This window comes from Cygnus olor, chromosome 3 (assembly GCF_009769625.2).
Source record: "Cygnus olor isolate bCygOlo1 chromosome 3, bCygOlo1.pri.v2, whole genome shotgun sequence".
NCBI classification, from domain to species: domain Eukaryota; kingdom Metazoa; phylum Chordata; class Aves; order Anseriformes; family Anatidae; genus Cygnus; species Cygnus olor.
In genome coordinates this window covers 79,341,215-79,359,755 of record NC_049171.1, presented here as the reverse complement: position 1 = coordinate 79,359,755, position 18,541 = coordinate 79,341,215, and the positions used below count along the sequence as shown (strand labels likewise).

Below are 18,541 nucleotides of genomic sequence, written 5' to 3'. Positions count from 1 at the left end.
CTGCAGCTTTTTATTTGGGGGAAATGTGACCTGAGTCCAGCTGTGGAAACTCAGAAAGAACTTTTACAAATTTAAAAAGAAAATGCTTAAATGCTGGTGGGAAGGTAAAACACAAATATGGATGCATAAGTGGAAGGAATGGTGAAGGGGAATTTTAAAGAATGATTAAGATTCCTTAATTTTTTAAGTACATTTCAGCTTTACCTTCTCCTTTACTTTTGAAGTTGGTGAAGACCTGAAATATCTCTGCCCTTCCAACCACATTCAAGTCTGTCTACCATAAAAGCTGGGATCTGGGGGGGCCCAGTCATTCTGGGAAGAAAGAGGTCACTTCTACATAATGCTCCTTCTTAGGGAAAAGGGGTTATACCTATCTCTCCTGAATTGCAAACTGGGATCTGCCAAGGGATGAGAAGGTTTATAATGTTCTTGGATGGGGAGAAAAGGGAGCTGTGTTTCTCTACTCAAGCATGCACTAGCGTCCAGTGTCAAGACTTGTACTTGAGGGATTTAGGCCTAGCCTGGCCTCTGAGTGTGCTGAGCAGAGAGTTGCTCACCAGCCTAAGCCACAACTACGACATTGACATGGTGATGAAGGATTGGGCAGAGACATGCTTGAAGCTTGTCGCAGATTGCCGTTAAGGTTCTTTACTCCACTCTGGGAAACCTTTTGTTTCCAGGCTGCTCTCCAAGGCTTTGTGTACACTGTAAATACAGCAGCCCACGATCTATCTTCCAGCCTATCGTCAAATGGCAGAGCCTTGATCATTTTGAGATCACCAAATTCTTTCTCCTAAAGACAGAGAGGGTCTTATCAAGTCTATTTCTTGGGAACTGCCTCGGCCCATGATGTCCCCCAAGGAAGCCTGCACACTTGAGATCGGGCTGCTGGGTGCAACTAAAGCCCGGGAGGTGATGTGTGGGCTGTTAAACACCATGGTTGTTCATTTACCAGGGCACAGGCCTGTGCTATGGCCTTGCTCTGTTTATTATTTTTGATGTAGCCAGAGTACAACATCTACAAAAGCATTTGACTTTCTACCTGATTTGGGCTCTTTTGTCTCCAGCAAGTTCCAATGCCTGATGCTTCACAGAAGGTGTTATCCTCTGCTTGGTTACACCTGGAAGGAAGCTTCTTCCTAAGCACTGATCACGAGAGGTCTAGACCATAAGTCATCTCCAGCCCACATAGCAATGCAACTTACCAGAAACGCAACTTCTATTCCAATTCTTGTAAATATTCCTCTTTAGAACATCTTGAACTGTTTTTCTTGTTAGTGTGGTTTTGTAGCAGTTAAGTCATCCTGGCAAGTCAAGGGGTTGAATGAGTCTGATCATACCACTGTGCTTTAATCCTGTCATTATTAGGTTTCTGCAGATTCTGGTGGATGTGTCTAAACCGTGAGTAAAGATGAGTAAGGAACATAAAGGATTTCTTTAACCTCACTTCACAGGCTTTTTTTTTTTCCTATTCAATTGCACTTTGATCTATTAGAGTTTTGGTTGCTTACAGACATAAGCCACTGAGGTATATTGTATATATGTACTCACTTACTCATCGTTTGTTTTTCTGGACAGACTGTCCTTACTACTGATTACCTGCATGGTGCCTGACTGTTTTCCTTTTGAAATCCAAGAGGAAAAATACCGTAGCAAATAATCATGTAAACATTCTGTAAATGCTTGGAAGATAACAAGGAAATGAGTAATAGCCAGCATGGATTTATCAAGAACAAATCATATCAGACTAATCTATTATTTTCTATGACAGTGTAACAGGCTGTTTGGGTAGGGAAGAGGCAGATGATGTCATGTGTCCTGACATTAGGATGCTCTGACATTCCTGCAGATAAGCTGGGGAACGTGCTCTGGATGTGGATTTTCTGATGTGGTTGGCTTTGTGTCCTCAGCGAATATTCCTGCATGGGTCACTGTCAAAACGGAAATAAGTTAGCAGTGAGGCATTGTAAGGGTCTGTAGTGACTCTGGGCATAGTCAGTATTTTCATTAACAATTAATTGATAGAAGAGGAAGGATGTGTATTAAACATGCAGATAATATTAAACAGAGAGAGACTGGAAGGTGTGTGAGGTAGTTCTTCCTGGCTACTAGGTCCTAGGTGGAACTTCCACTGGTGTGATTGTGCATAGGCCAAGGTAATTTACACTTCTTCCTTGAAGTAAAGATGTAATTAGAAAGCAACAACAATGACCAGAGAGCACTGGTCTGTGAGGGAAAGCGCTCGCATGGCTGTGGGATCTCCCTCCTTTGAGATCTTCAGAAGCCCCCAGGGCATGGTCCTGGGCAGCCCGCTCTGGGTGGCCCTGCTGGAGCAGGGGCTTGGAGCAGATGGGCTCCAGAGGTCCCCTCCCACCTCAGCCCTTCTGTGAAGGCTGAAAGACCTGTGCTTGCTTAGTCCAGAGAAAAGAAACCGGGATGAAAGGCAAGTCTTAAGCACACAGAAAGCTGCCTTAACAAAGAAGGGAATAACTTGTTCCCTCTGTAGTGTAGAGGTTGGGGAATGATGGACTTAAATAGTGCCAGGAGCTGCTGACGTCTGACACTGGGAAAAACTTTTACCATTCAGGGTAATTAAGCACTGGAACACGTTGCCTGGGGAAGGTGCGTGATCTCTCTTACGGGGGTTTCTAAGAAGGAGAGAGACCAAAATCCGTCAGCAATGACGTAGCTACAAGTTGATTTTTGCCTAAGGGCACGGGGATGTGTTAGATGAAGCCTCGAGTCCTTCGAGCGCTGTTTTCTGTAGCTGTGTGTCACTGCTGAATTCAGCACTTCCATATTCATGTCTAAGTGCTGGCTGAATACACAGGGAGCCTGAGGTTTCACTCAGGCCACTCCCCTGTGCTTTCCCCTAATTTGCAAAATGAAGCCCAGGAGGGATAGATCTAATTATGGTATAGTTTAGAGGCACAAGTATTAGGGAGGGGAGGTGAGAGAGAGAGAACAGGAGCTCGGGTGCGAAATGTCCTGCCTTCCCAGCGCCGTCCTGCCAAGTGTACCGGGTTCAGCCTTGTTATGCTCCCAAGAGGCCCATCTGTGATGGCATTAACAGCAAGTAGCACCATCGGAGAGGAGTTTGCATGCAGAACCCATTGAATTAAAATTTCAGGCAGTAAGGGAGGGCTTGTAATGTATTGGCAGCATTATCTGTAGCAGCACTGCCAGCATATTAGTGATGATGATGGAGTGACTACGGGGGAATTCATTAAATTTACAAGAGTCTCCCCAAATGAATCCACTGGCTAAAATACTAATTGCTGCCCTTGGGAGCACTTTGGTCATTTAGTTTCCAAGCAGAGCTTACTCTGAGAACAGGATTATGCTTCTGATGTTTTGCTTCAGTAGCGTCAACTTCTGTTAGGATTTTTCAACGCCACAAATAGTTTCTGCCTGCACAAAGCTCGCTGCCTTACTGAACACAGGGCCTGTGAGAAACTGTTTTAGGAGGGAGAAATGCTTCAATTCATATAAAGTGCTCAAAAAGCATAAATACAAACAACACCCAGTATTATTGGTGGCAGTGATAGCTGCACAGTCTCCTTTGCTAAAAGAGGAGAATTCTGAAACTTAAAAAGGGATGTATAGAAATCCTCTACTTTCCTTCTTAAACTGGCAGATACTTTGAGGCTAATGGATAATGCTGCAAAGTCAAGCGTATCCCCATATCTGTGAGTGTATGCTGGAGAAATTCTCCAGAGCTGGAGACTGCAACCCTCTCCAGAGGTTAGGGTCTGTGGAGGATTTCCTGAATGAGCTTGAAGTGCAGTGGGCCACAGTCTGGGTTTAAGTTTTTTATTTGTAAATTCTCATCCTGGTTTAGAGAACTGAAGAGTGGATGAAACAGAACAGATCTTCTCCAGGTGCTGTGATTGTACCACAGATTGGTTTCCTGACTATAAAATTGAGATCTGTAATAACTTTCATGGGTCAGTAGCTGCAGAGTCTATTTCTTTAATGGAACTAGAATTATAATCAAACTGTAACGTGGAAAAGGTAAAGCATTTTTGGATGAGGTGACTGATACTTTTTGTCAGACCCCTAGTATTATACACTAAATATTAAAGATGGCAATCCTAGCAATGATAGTAATCAATGGCTGAGAAAGGACAGGATATCTAGGGCTTGTTCATCCAGTGTGGGAACATATTTCATAGCTAAAAGACCAAGTCTTTTATAGTCCTGGCTGTACCATTCATAATCTCTCTCTTTTGAAATGTGCTGATAGGCTGTTTTTTTTTTTTTTTTTTTCTGAGACCCTGAAGACAACCATCTGAATCGCTGTCTGATAGCAAGGTGAGCTTTTGGGGTGGGAGAAGAATTTCTGAGTTCTGTTTCACAGCTGTAAGTAAAAACCAAACACAGTTGCAGTGTTAACCACTGTCTTACTGCTAGAGTACAGCTTTTCAGCTGGGCTTTTCTTATTTTGCACGAGATGCAATCCTTGCTTGTCAAACCTGGGAGATGATTGACTCCTCGATTGTATTGCCTTGTTCTCAGTAAATTGCAGTGTGATTCCCAATTTACCTGCCGTACGGCCAGCTCTTCTCAGAAATCCAACTGCATAAGCGATTTGTGCCCAAGAACACGGGAAGGGAGCACATTATTTACAAAGTATGTAATCAAGCACTGTGATCCAACCCATTAGCTGGGTGACATCCTTCTCTTTATTTGCACAGTTTAGTGGCTCTGGGGTTTCAAGTGGGAGCTGTCACTTAGACTTTCTGATAATAAAACTTAATTGAAATTTCATTCCTATACCAGCAAGCGCCAGGTCACCAGATGGTTCCTAATTGTTATGTCCACACATTATGTGCCGCAATCCAGCACAGAATATTGTTTGCACTGATGTTACCAGGACAAGTTCTACATGCACTCTCCAAATTTTTAACATAATATCTTATTGTTTAAAAAATGTAAATACTAAAGCAGTTATTTTTACTTAACAGTGTAAAGTAATACATTTCCACATGGAATTTTTGAAGATTATTTTTGTTATTTTGTTTTCTAATTCATGAATAAGACCCTAACAACTTTCTAACCACAATGACCTACTGGTTTCCTGTTCAAAAAAGCAGACTTTATGAGATTGTAAAAGCTGTGATCTGATCTGGGAGGCGATTCAAACCGCACTGTCTCAGCATATCAGTATATGCAATGTAAGTAAGACTTACCCTGAGGCAAATGTTCTCCAGGACTTTGGATGGAATACCTAAAATCAGAATTTGGAGTAGGAGATGTTAACAGGACAAATGGGGAAAGTCTGCCTGCCATGTTAGGTTCTTGACAGGCAAGAGAGGATATACATATTGTGTGGATGGGTGTAAGCACACTATACTTCTCCAGCTTTTGCTTAGGACCTTCTGGGCTGGGAAGTGCACTCGTGGTGCAGTGCTTTTTCTAAGTGCATGTCGTGAGCTCGTTCCTTGCAGTGGGGCAAGCATATCCGTGGCAGAAAAGAAGGGTGATCACTGCAGTCCATTGAAGTTGCAGGGCTGGACCATGATTCTTTGCCTGCCTCTGTCCTTGGAGATCTTTTCCTTTTTGGTCATGTACATAAAGATGTGGTAGCTGGGCCTTGTCCTTGTAGCTGGTTCTGTGACTCTTTTTGGGAGTAATGAAGCAGTAGGAGGTAAAGATGTTGCAGAGGATTCTTGTAAGAGCAGGAATCTGGCCTGCTCTGAGTAGGCTGGAGCTGTCACGCAGAAATGGACAGAACTATTTAGGACTCTTCAGGAATAACTAGCATGATACTGAATGACAGAACCAGCTGCCTACTGAGACATAGGAGTGGAGGTCACTCACAAAGGCAGCTTTTGGAAAATAGAGAGTAATAATGGATGATATGGCACCTGAGGGGTTTCCGACCCCTTGCAGGATTGGAGATGGAAAGTTTCCTAGCTGAGGCATTGGAGCATCTCATTTGCATCAAGAGACTTTTTTTTGCACTTACCCTCCAGATGTGCTTGAAAGTCTTGTTGACGTTCCCCAACAGCTGTCAGGAAGATGAGGAGGAAAGAGAGAAAAAGTAATCCTTGTCACCGCTGGTAGCTTTACAGCAAGTTTGAAGCTTCAAGTGGCAGGGCTTTCCTCTTGGCTTCTTCCATTGCTTTTGTTTCACTCTCCTGCTTTTAACTGGGGAGGCAAAGTGTGCTTGGTGGTGCGTGCATTTCTCTGGGTACTGCTCACTTTTAACTCTTTGTCCAGAACGACTTCCAACCTGAAAAGAAAAAGGAAAAAATCAACAAGTTGTGGTGCTTTATGCCAGGATGGATTATTACTCAGCTTAAGAGTTTAACCCAAGGTATCACTTCTGACTATAGAAATAATTTTTATCCATGCATCCTAAGTCAAAGTCTGCCTCAAGCAGTCAAGAAGGTAATTGAGAGACCAACTGAGATGGTTAAATTAGCCAGAGGAGAAGCAAATTAAACCAGGGTCCCTCCAAGAGGGACTCTTCCCTAAAACCTACTCCCTCCTTCCTGTTCTTGACTTCATTGTAATGTCCCACTGGTCAAAATGCAAGGCCTGCAGGGCTGTCCCCAGAAAGACATTCTTTCTTTGACCTGGTGTGTAGGGAGCAAACTCCTGCTGTTAGTATTGCATCAATACAGCTTTATTTTGCTTTATACTATATATCTGATCCATAGCTTTGGTATTTACTCCACTTGCTGAACTGTTGGCAGGCCTGTGTGAGGTGGCTCCAGTAAAAGCAGGACTGCTGGGATCTAAACTATTGCTAAACTCAAACAAAAACAAAATGCATATCTTCACAGTTCTTCCTATTGGGATCAGAAGTAGAAGTAATAAATACAGCAAGGGAAGCTGTTCTCAAATTATTTGGGATGTTAAGTGGAATGGGAAAGTGCTTCAAAATACTTCTCAAATGGTTTCTGTAAACATTCCCTGAATACCTGTCCTGTGCATAGGTTTGCTGTGTGTTTAAGAAGATGCACACTTTCTAGAAGATTAGTTTTTTGTCTTCCCTTTAGTTTGTTAAAAGTCTCAGAGGCTGGGGAAATACAATGTCTGTTCTGCTTTAGAAAATGAAAAGAAGCAAAGCTTCAGAGGAACTTTTGGAAGTTAGTCCCTTGCTTTACACCAAACTTCTCTAAGTTTGCCCAGGACTCACTTTTCTGGACATACAAACGTGATGCTAGCAGCAGACAAGGGATATTTCTTTGGCTGACTCCTGTTTTTATATATAGCTGTAAAGTTTCGGAAAAACAGAAAGCAAATTTCAGCTAGGACTCTGCTGTTAGCGCTTTCCTTGATATAGCCCTGACTGTATCAACCCAAACTAAATTGAAACAGCACGTGTAATTTGGCAGAGTTTAATCAACAACTAAAACTGTGGAAAAATGATGCAGTTAAAAAGTGGTGTTAAAACAGTGATGAAGTAGTGGGTTGGCAAATATGCTACTCATTGAAAGAACGAATTTTCATGTTGATAAAGGTTTTGATAGCAGTGAATCTGCTCCAATGCTCTGCCATTAGAAATGGGTGTATAGGAAATGTACTGAAGTACTTTGCTTTCTGGGTTCTTACCTTTGTGCTGAAGGATCTTGTGCAAATGTTGTTCAGATTCTTGTTTTGAAGAAAACCCTTAGGCATCTATTCCACTTTACAAAAGAAACTGGACAATGCATGGGGTGCTGTAAAGTAGGACTAGGGGAGCAGAAGGAGATGAGAGACCTGCAACAATCAGAAGGCTGTAACTGTGTATCAGAAGAGGACAGCAATGGGTATGAATCATGGCTATGAATCAGAAACCAGATTTTCTTATATACAGTGATTCTGTTGCTGAATCTTGTTAGAGTTGCGCATAAGCAAATTAAAACTGCATCCCATGGTATGTCAGAGCTTTCCTTACATTGTGTCCTAGGTTAGCAAGGTCTGACTGTGTTTTGTGAAGAGTTTCCTTCATTACCATAGCACTTTAGTTTGGATTGATTTTTATTAGTATAGCTTTATCCCAGTAACACCAGCAGTCACGAGAAGGCAGATGAAATGTCAAGGATTGTAATGTAGAGAAGGTCAGAGCACGATCTTGTGGTTTGTCTGTCTGAAATTCTGTGTCTGGCATGTTCCCTTTGGGAACTTTTAAGGAATAGAGATACCTGCAGGCAAAAATGGGCAGGACTGAGCCACACGAAGGAAACACAGCTGTAGAGCAATTTCCAGCAGCTTCTAGTTTTTGAGAAAAAAAACTAAACGCGAAGGTGTATGGAAGGAGGAAGGGGATAAATCATGCAGAGCACTGCAGACAATGGGCAGAGTTTCAATTTAGTAGCAAAGATGAGAACAAGCCAGTGAAGGTGTCTGAGAAGTGTTTGGAGATTGTTTTGAATGATAAGTATGGGCAAGCTGAGGTCTAGAGGTGGCATGAGGTATGTTCTGAGGAAAAGCTGGAACAGCCAAGACATCATGGTCAAGGGAACAGCAAGGATTTATTGTTCAACAACCCTGAAATGAGGTTCTGGAGATACTGTGAGGAAAAACAGGCAGGACTGCATGGAGGCATTGAAAATTAGGGGAAAGTCAAAGGTTACTCTTAGTACATAAGCCTCAGGGACAGGAAAAATATTGAATCTGCCAACAATTAAAGACAGGAGAAAAAGAACTGGAATTTCCTTGACACTAAGGGAGTTTCTTTCAGTCATGATACCACTCAACTTTCCAAATGGCTCTGAAAATATTTGTTGAAGCATGAGTTATCTTCTTCCAAAAACATTTTTGCATTCCAAGAGATAATGCTGTTAGAGCCCTCCGTACGAGTTTCCATTCTCTGACTTTTTTCAGGTGACTAATTCCCATGGAATTTCAGGGGATTTGACCATGTAAATACCTGCACTTCCTTTTGAAAACTTGCTACCTTCTGTTAATGGATACATAGAGCCAAATTCTTACCTGATTTAGCTCAGATACTGCAGTGCATAAAGGAAACCTAGGCTATCACTCAAAACGTTTGAAAGTCTATGATTAGAATAAAAATATATAATAGACATCTGATTTTTTTTCACTTAATATTTTCAAGGTATTTTGGTAATTAACTGTAACTGACTCAACCTTTAAATGTTAATTTAGTTAGGAGTAATGTGTATCTCAGATGTTATTTAAACATTTCCTCTGCCAAGCCATGTTATTTTAAACAACTGGTATGTGAATCACTTGCAGAGGTCTCTGCAGAACTGAAGATTAATACCAGCTTCTACAGCATGAGACATTCAAATTCATCCTCTAGAAACCAATACAGAATGCTGACTGCCCTTCTGGGAAGATGTAAGCTAGCCTGTAAAGTCAGGGCAGGTTTATGTTAAATTGTGATATAAAATTTATGCAAGAATTTAAGGGATTCAGTGAAATCATAAGAACAAAACGAAAACAATTTAATGCGGGTGAGTATCGATGCCAAACAAGAAAAAGGCAGTGAAGCTGTAGCTCATCAGGGTGACTTCAACATAACAGAACTGCATACATAAAGGAATTTAAAATGAGGGAAGAATCTGAATATGAACAAAACTGAAATTAAAATCCAGCAGTGTACTGATGAAAAGCAAGGATAGAAAGTGGAAGCGGCTAGCAGGTAGCAAACATCAGCAATAGCAGCTGTGATTGCCATTAGCTTGAAATTGATGGGAAATTAAAGCCAGAATACATTCTCACAGGGATCGCCTCGGTCATCTAAAATGTTTTTTTTGTTGTTTGTTTGGAAATTAAAAAGTTAGAAAAGAATCAAAGATAGGGCTGTTTAGGAGAGGTAGAGAAGCCTGGTGTCTGATAACCGTGGGTAAATGTACAACCACAGTATTGTGGATGACCATCCTGCAGCTCTGAATGAGCAGTGTTACATTTCACAGGAGCTAGTGAAGCACTTAAAGAAGCTAGTGAGCATTTAAAAGTCAACACAGACTGTTAAAGAAGTGAATGTAAGATTCAGTGATTTGACTTGCTTCTAGACAGTCAAAGCTGAGCAAGCAGTAAAGTAGCTGCTGTTGATAAATGCTGAGAAAAGGAAAGCAGAATCCCAAAGATTTCCAAATGATGACTAGCATTTAACTCTGAGTAGCACTTGCACTAAAAAAAATAAATGATTACAATTGCAGGCATCATAAAATACTGAGACATAGAAAAAATAAAGTAGTGAGAATTAGTTATCCAGTCAAAAAAATTAATTGCACAGTTACCAAGGCTAGATGTACCTTCAGAAAATGGAAGAAAAGGATTTTCAAAGTTATGAAGGGATTACAAATTATAAAATAAGTAATGGGAAGTGTTGTCAAAAAAAAACCACCATCACAAACAGAAGAGAAACTGCATCATCTAATCAGGGTTCTGAGAGCTGAGGAATAAAAAATTAAGTGGAGGAAACTGATGCCTGGCTGGGACTTAACCAATAAAAAATGTTCCCAGCCACCGACAGCACAAGGGCGGAGGACTGACCAGAACTACCGTACAGCAGGAAAACTTTACAGTAGAAGAGGTAAAAGAGTGACCCAAGCTGTCACTCTTTGGTATCCTGCTCTCCCCATCTCCCCCCTATATAATAGGCTATATAATGCTGTTTAATGCTATTTACATTTATTTGAATAAATATAGTATGGTGAAAATGATGTTTAAAAGACAGTCATAATAAGCTATTGCTTTAAGGTCATAAATTTTGAAAGAAATTAATGTGTATATGTATGAGTTCATTTCTCAGTTTGGGACTTGTAGTGAAATATTAAGTTCAATTTTATCTTAGCTGATTGAATTACTCTTAAGCAGTCAGAGTATGGTTTTGAACACCCATCTACCCTATTCCTAGATTACAGTGCAAATTTAAAGATCAATTGCTAAAGTAGAAAGTCAAAAGCAAAAAGCTAGATGGCTTTCTTTAGTGATAAGTTATAATAAATTTATGTAATTAATGTTCACATTTTAATTTCACTGTAATAAAGTTTAAAGTGTAACTAAAAACTATAAAATTTGATTTTGAAGTAACTATAGTTTACTGTTTAATACTGTAGAGCAAGGAACTTTAAAATTACTGAGTCAAAGTGAAAACTACATCAAACTCAGTCAAAATACAGTTTGTGCGAAATTTGAGGGCTATTGGAAAGTAGGAAATCGGTAGCTTTTAGTAAGGTTTTTTTTGTCACACTTTACCCTGTGACTAGGTGTTCAAGCACATACCACGCTGGTAAAGGAGACCGCGTGTTTGTGGGGATTGCTCGATGTTCATTAACTATATAAAGCTCCTGTGAGCAGATAGCTGGGGGCCTCCAAGACACCAGCTTGTCTTTATGTCTGTCTCCCAGTGGGCAAGCGCCCATGCTGTAATGAGTACTAATTAACAATTTTTCCAGGAACTGTGACAAAGAACTGTGGATTGAATGCATGTGGAAAAATTAGCTATTCTGGCTCAAAAAGCTGAGTTTTCAAATCATGCTCTTGGCATGCAGTGGGACAGGATTTGCTTCTTCACCTCTCTGCTCCTTTTCTAGACTGTGTAGCAGTCTCTAGGGAGCAGTTTTAGGGTTGAGATGTTCCTGGGAATGCAATTTTCCAATGCACTGACTCTCCTAGGACTAGATCAGACCTTTTAGGGCAGAGAAGATCAGTAGTGCTCTTTGATCCCACTACTTCACTCGGACACCCCAGCTCTACTGCTCTGGTTCTGCAGGGGCTGTGCTACTATTATTTGCCTTTCCCAGAGTATTGTCATGTCCACCACACAATCATAATCCATTCAATTTGGCACCTACAATTCAGAACTGATATCTTTAGGAAAAATTGGTTGAGTACTTCCATTAAGGTAGGGAAATCTTATTAAACCTCTGATGTTAACAACTTGATCACAGCGGTACAGGATGCAAGTCATAATGACAAAATTGTCTGGCTAATATAATGTAGTTGAGTGTAGATTATTATAGGATTTGTACAAAAGGGAATTTGTTGCTGGCTTTTTTTTCTTCCATATTTTATACCAATAGTAAATACCTCTGTCTTGCGCTGCTGGGTTGAGATAGTAAATCTTCTTGTCGTTAACAGGTACTTCTTGCAAATACATTGGTTTGTGACTTTTCAGTGATAAATCAGTGACATGAAGTTCCTTCCCATTTTTACTGACTGGGAATTGTTTGTATAGTAAATAAAATAGTTTTCTCTCATAACAACATAGATAATATCTGAAAAGATTATTATCCCAGAGAGCAGGAAACTCTCTGTGCAATAGTAACTACCTTGAGTCTGTATTTGAAAAGACAAAAACCTACTAAAACATGTTGAGCATTATGCTGACATTCTGCTCGTGTCAGAAAATTAGTACACGTTTTCTGTCATTTTTCAACATTTTCCTGATGAAATTATAAATGCTATTACAGAATAAACTTTACAAAAGTTATCCCAGATAAAATTAGATGAAAATAGATTGGATATTTTTGTTATTTAAACCAACAAAATATTGTTCCTACCATATTTACTACTGGAACTTGAAAAATGAAGGTGGGGTAGGAGATAGAAGGGGACTGGGAATTTGACCTTGAATTTCAAGCTGTTTGGGGTTGACAAATCTTTTTAAAATAAACTTTTCTTAAGCAATGATCTTCAAATCTTGGATTCTTAGTGTTAGCAACTCATGTGAATAGCCAGGCAGTAAAAATGGCTGGGCAGCTTTGTATTTCAATGGCATGAGAACTGCATGGATCTTACTCCATCAATAAAATCAGAATTATTGCCATGTATAAATGGCAGTCTGAGTTCATGTGTATCAGAGGTCCATGGCATTAAAAGAATTTTTGTCTGGAATCGGAGTTGATGAAGCAGAGGTACCCTAAAGAACATTTCAGAACAATCTCATTGCTGAGCAACTTTGATGTATGGGTATTTTCAGCTACTTACCTTTAGATTAAATATGCTAGCAGTGTTCTTCTCAGAAGTCAACACCAAATACTTGAATAATCCTCACAGATGTTAGTAATTTAAATAGGAAAGGTACTGTCATTCCTACAAAATAAATATATAGTAGGATGGAAATAAAAAAAAAAAAAAACCCTTAAAGACGTTCAAGCGTAAACACAGATTCTTGCGATAAGTACATGGAGTCCTCATTGTCACATTAGGAATGCACAGTGAAAAACAAAAAAGCCAGGGAAAGAAGTCAGATTGTAAATGGCAGGGAAAAAGGGAGTTGGTAAGTCCATCATTTAACAGTCTTGAGGATAAACATCATAAATGATGAGTTAGTTGGGAATGTAAAGTAGGATAAGGAAGTGAACTTGTCAAAGAGTGGAAAGAGGCAACAAGAGATGTAAAAGCCAAGGCAGCAAGCTTGAGCTCTCTCCAGATTCAAGTCAAAGACTATCTCTGAAATTTGTAACAGGGATGTGGACAGACTCTAAAATAAAATAAAAACTCAGTAGTAAAACAGAAGACAAAAGTCCAGTGATCAAACTGGAAATCATAAAAACCAGAAATCAAAAGCTAGCATCAGATGGTAGTTCAGCCAGTGTAACAGAAAAGGGGATGTGGCATACAGCAATTCGGCCAACAGAACAGAAAAGGAGACGTGGCAAATTCTTCATTATCGTGAATCTTTAAATCAAGATGTAATATGCTCGTTTGTTCGGAGTTTCTTGACTGTGGGTCCAGCCCCTCCACTCCTTCCCCACTGTCAGAGAATGCAATCAGGGAGTTGTGAAGCATGGAAGATTTACTGCCCTCTCTTTCCTACTCTTTACACACCCTTACTTTTCAAGGTCAAGTAGCTTCCATCAACTCCTCAAAGCTCTCCCAGATTATATAGATTTACAGTCATCAATAATTCTTAAAACTATTTTATGATCATGAAAATCTAACTTCAATGAGAAACTTCAACCTCCAATAATGGAAAAAGGGCTCATCTAGTTCTGATCACTGTATTTAGTGACAGTACAGTGAAACAAATGCCTCGTTATACCAATTAGCTGATAAAAGTATGTGCTGTTATTGGCTGTGACTATTTTAAGCAACTATTTGTAATGAAGCATGGAACTATTTTCACAAGGGAGAAAAACTTAATGTTCAGCTAGGAATGCATTTTGTACTTGGCTGTTTCTGTAATACATTATTACTTCTACCCTGGACAAGTTTTATGAGTACTGCATTTGCTGCTTCTATTTTCTTTTCTGCTTTTGACAGCAAGTTTTTTTCCTGTGCTGTTCAGATTACTTTTGTGTTAGGATACTGATGTAGATGTCGGACTCTAAATACCAATCAAGATCCACTTGTTAGGAGATTCTAGTAGTTTATTTGAAAAACTCGTAAGTAAATTCACCAATATATTAAATGTGCATGATGTGGTCTTAAATTAGCTTGTATTACTTGTAGCTACATGTAACACTTTATACAAATAGTTTAAATACCATATTTTAATCCAGGCAGTGACAAATTGTGATTACATTGTATATCCAGGAAGATTGTTTATTACAAGTTCACTGATGTCTTTGTATTGGTTAGGAACATGTAGTTGTCCCAAGAAATCACCATCTGTGTCTGACAAACTGTTTTCCAGGGCACTAGGTTCAAGATCAGACAAGTCAGGTGGCAAGTAAGAGCTAACTTGAGTTAGTGACTGGCTTTGTTCTATGGAGGTCTGCCCCTTTCCTACATTCTGATCAGTATCAGTGCTAACTTGTTTGCTTCTTGGTATAGATGCTTGTTTAATATCCTGATCAACTCTGTTCTCATCCTTATTGATCTGTTGGGCTTCCTGCTCTTCATCGAATAACCTTCTCTGAATGGAGACATCATTAAGTACATCAACAGATTCACCCCTAGTTCTTTTGCTGTTTTTTAACTTGCGGTTTCTCTTCAAAGAGTGGACTGGGGATGAAGCTGACTGCACTGGAAGATCTGATGTACTTTCAGCGCTTTGACTTGCCTTTGAAACTCTGGACCTGATGGATTCTGGCTCTGTATCTGACCAAGGTCGCTGTGGGCTTTCAAGCCAGAGAGGTTCAGGACTGCTGTCAAAAGCTTCCACGTCTCTGCCTGTACACTCAGCACTGGTGAAATCTTCTGAATAAGCTGTGTTGTCAGGACTAACAGCAAAGTCATCTGAGTATATGAGTTCAGAGTTCTTTTCAACACTCGTGCTGGGGCTTGGTTTGTGATCACTTACAACAGACATATCATCGTGCTCCGTGGTTTTATGATGAAGTAAGTGTACTTCTTCCCCATCACCATTACTTCCCTTTGCATTAGCATCTGATGGGACAGCTGCTGGAAGCTGGACTTTCAATTCCCTTTCCTTGTGAGCAGACTTTAATACGGTTTCTTCCAGTAAGGGGGCTGCAGTTACTTTGCGTGTATGTTCTTTGTTTGCAGTCTCATTCTTCCTCAACAGCCTTTCGACAGCCTGTTTCTGCAGGTCAGGGGAAACATCTCCTGTGCTGGAAAAGTACTCTTTGAGAGCACAGTTTTGTAATGGAGTCTTGACAATTTCATCAAACTGACCATCCTGCTTTGAACTGTCTCCATTGCTACAGTGCTTGTAAGGAACTATGTGCTTTTCTCCAGCATTTCTGAGCAGCTTTTTTTTGGATGAAGGGCTTCTCTCCTTCAACATCTCCACTTGCTTTCTTCTGTACTGCTCTCTCCTTTCAAGCAGTATCAGCTTATCAGGGTTGGTCTGCTGCAGCCGTAGCCTCAGTGTATTTGTCAGCCCATACAGCAGTTTCCTTCTGGGAGGTCTGTTTTCCTTAGGTTTGCAGTTCATTTCAGATCCCGTCTCTCCCTGGGGGGCAGCTTGCTTAGGTCTTCTCACAGCCTGTGCAGACTCCCGGGAGGTGGCCTCCTGCAGGCCTTGTCTGAAGGGAGGGCTGGCAGCTCCGCTGTTCCCATGGGACCTCGCAGGTGCCTTTGCAGGTTTGAGGACAGAGGAGCAGCTGGGGGGCTGCAGATCCATGCCGCTGCTCCTTGGGGCCTGGTAGAGCGAGGCCAGATGCGGGTGGACGGCAGCGGGTGCGGCATGGCCGGTGAGCAGCGACAGTTCCGCCAGCAAGGCGCTGAGCAGCGGCAGCTGCCCCAGGGTGGCGTGGGGCTGCTGGGGGTGCAGCAGCGAGGGCCCAGCGCTGGGCCGCGGGGGGACTCTGGACCTCGCCGTGCCGCTGCGGGCTGTGCACCACGACACGCTCCTCTTGACCCGCTGCTGCTGCTGGTGGGGGACGCGGCTGGGCCGGCTCGCAGCGGTAGTAGAGCACGGGAGGGCAGATGATGTTGCCCCCTTCCTCCTCCTCCTCGTCTTCCTCCTCAGGGGAGGAGGAGGCGTGCGGCGAGGCAGCGCGGGGGCTGGCGGGGCCCCGCTCCCCGCCGTCCCGCAGCCTGCTGAGGCGGACGCCCAGCGCCACCTCCCCGACGGGGCGGCCGGCGGCGTCCCGCAGCGGGAAGCGGCCGCGGCGGCCCCACGAGGCGGGCGGCCCGGGGCACCGCAGCAGCCGGGCGGCGGCGGGGGCGAGCGAGAGGCGGCAGGCGCCGAGCAGGCGGGCGGGCCGCGGGCCGGGCCCGGCGGGCAGCGCCACGAGCAGGACGCGCAGCGGCTGGCGGCGGAGCGCGGAGCGCAGCGAGCCCCGGCGCCAGCGGAAGAGGCAGCGCTTGCCGCGGCCGAAGGGAAAGGGCCGGCCCGGGAGCGGCGGCGAGGGCGAGGAGGAGGCGGCCGGGAGCAGCAGGAGCGGGGGGAAGTCGAGGAAGCGCAGCGCCACGGCCGGGCGCAGCGCGGGGCCCGGCGACGCCACCCGCACGGCCGCCACCAGCAGCTCCAGGCAGTACAGCCCCTCGCCGCCGCCGCCCGGCATGGCGGCACCGCGCCTCTCGCGGCACGGCTCCCCCGGGGCCCGCCGGCCGTTACCGCAGGCAACGCGCCTCTGCAAAGCGCGCTGGGAGCTGTAGTCCTGGGCGCGGCCCTGTCACGGATTCATTGAATCGTCAACGTTGGGAAAGACCTTCGTGGTCATCTGGTCCAACCATCCCCCTACCACCAACGTCACCCACTAAACCATGTCCCTAAGCACCATGTCCAACCTTTCCTTGAACACCCCCAGGGACAGTGATTCCACCACCTCCCTGGGCAGCCCGTCCCAATGCCTGACTGCTCTTTCTGAGAAGAAATGTCTCCTCATTTCTAACCTAAACCTCCCCTGGCACAACTTGAGGCCATTCCCTCTAGTCCTATCACCTGTGTGAAGAGGCCAACCCCCAGTTCCCTGCACCTTCCTTTCAGGCAGTTGTAGAGAGCAATAAGGTCTCCCCTGAGCCTCCTCTTCTCCAGACCAAACACCCCCAGTTCCCTCAGCCACTCCTCACAGGACTTGTGTCCCAGGCCCTTCACCAGCTTCGTAGCCCTTCTCTGGACTTTTCCAGGTGGGCCTTTTTGCCAAGGTGGCAGGCAGGCAAACAGCACTTCTCACATCCCGCACTGCCAGGCACTTGTGAAGGGGTGCAGCTGCCAAGGTCTCAACAGTGCCTTTCCCACGAAAAGCATGGGTAATGCAGTCCCTTAGGAAGGGGCAGGGTCTTGCATGCAGCAGAGGAGTGCTTCTGGAGGCAGGGAGTGACATTAGGTTTATTTTTGCTTGTCTGCAGCATTTCCCTCCCTCCCCATAAATAAAGTATGCTAAACTGATGGCGTTCAGTTACAGTCGCAGTATGCCCTCACCATTCACAGCTGGAGGGTGCCTGAAAGAAAGACTGATCCTCTCTCCCTTTCTTCTTTTTATTCCCTCTGTTTTTTCCCATTTCCTTCCTCTGCCAAATCACAATCGCTTTTCAGGAAAGTAGAAACCAGAGAGAAATGAATAAAGAACTCTTCACTGTTGGTCAATTCCCTTTATCATTATTATTTAAAGGATGCCTTTCATAAGCTGTTCTGAGAAGACAGTTAAGGAACAGACCTCTGTATTGTGGCCAGGGCTTCAGAAGTAAATAATTAAGTTCTTCTCAGTTCGTCTACAGAGGACTACAGGTCCTCTGCCATCAGTGCTGCTGGTGTTCAGATATTCCCATTGTACTGACATTGCAGCAGATTAAACAAATTGCCAGTCCATTCCCATGCCACATTCGTCTTCTGTCATCAGTCGTCTGTTTTTCCTTCTGTTTCCTTTTCTGCAAGACTTTTCCCATCCCAGGAGGGCTTGACAATTTAGTTGTCATTCTCTGAAAAGGCAGAATGACAAAAGACCCCTGATATGCTGAGGGCAACAAACATATTTAGCAGTGGTCAAACAGCTGCTCTTAAGGTCCCCAGGGAAGAGGCTGCATAGGTGTTTTGCCCATTTTACAGATGGGCACGCTAAGATTATGAAGTTTAGTCCCTGATTTTTAAGCTCTTTATTTTGAAACTACCAGCTTGAGCAGACAAGAGACACAGCTTTGTGTGGTAACTGAGACTGAAATTAGGGGCTAAATTCTGTAGGAACTGTAGCTGTATTTTAAGATGCTGAGCCTCTGCACTCCCAACAGTTTAATGTGAAACTGAAAATTTCAGTTTCATGCATGTCCCTGAAAA

At 43.2% G+C, this 18,541-nt stretch overlaps 1 protein-coding gene across 1 annotated transcript; it reads right to left on the bottom strand.

Annotated features, from left to right (window-relative positions):
* Positions 1-14,271: 14,271 nt before the first annotated feature.
* On the bottom strand, positions 14,272-17,035 carry MAP10 (microtubule associated protein 10). Its single transcript, XM_040553312.1, is given in 2 exon segments — positions 14,272-16,126; positions 16,128-17,035. Coding segments are annotated over 2 exon segments (2,397 nt in total). The 5' UTR covers positions 16,833-17,035; the 3' UTR covers positions 14,272-14,434.
* Between the last annotated feature and the right edge of the window lie 1,506 nt (positions 17,036-18,541).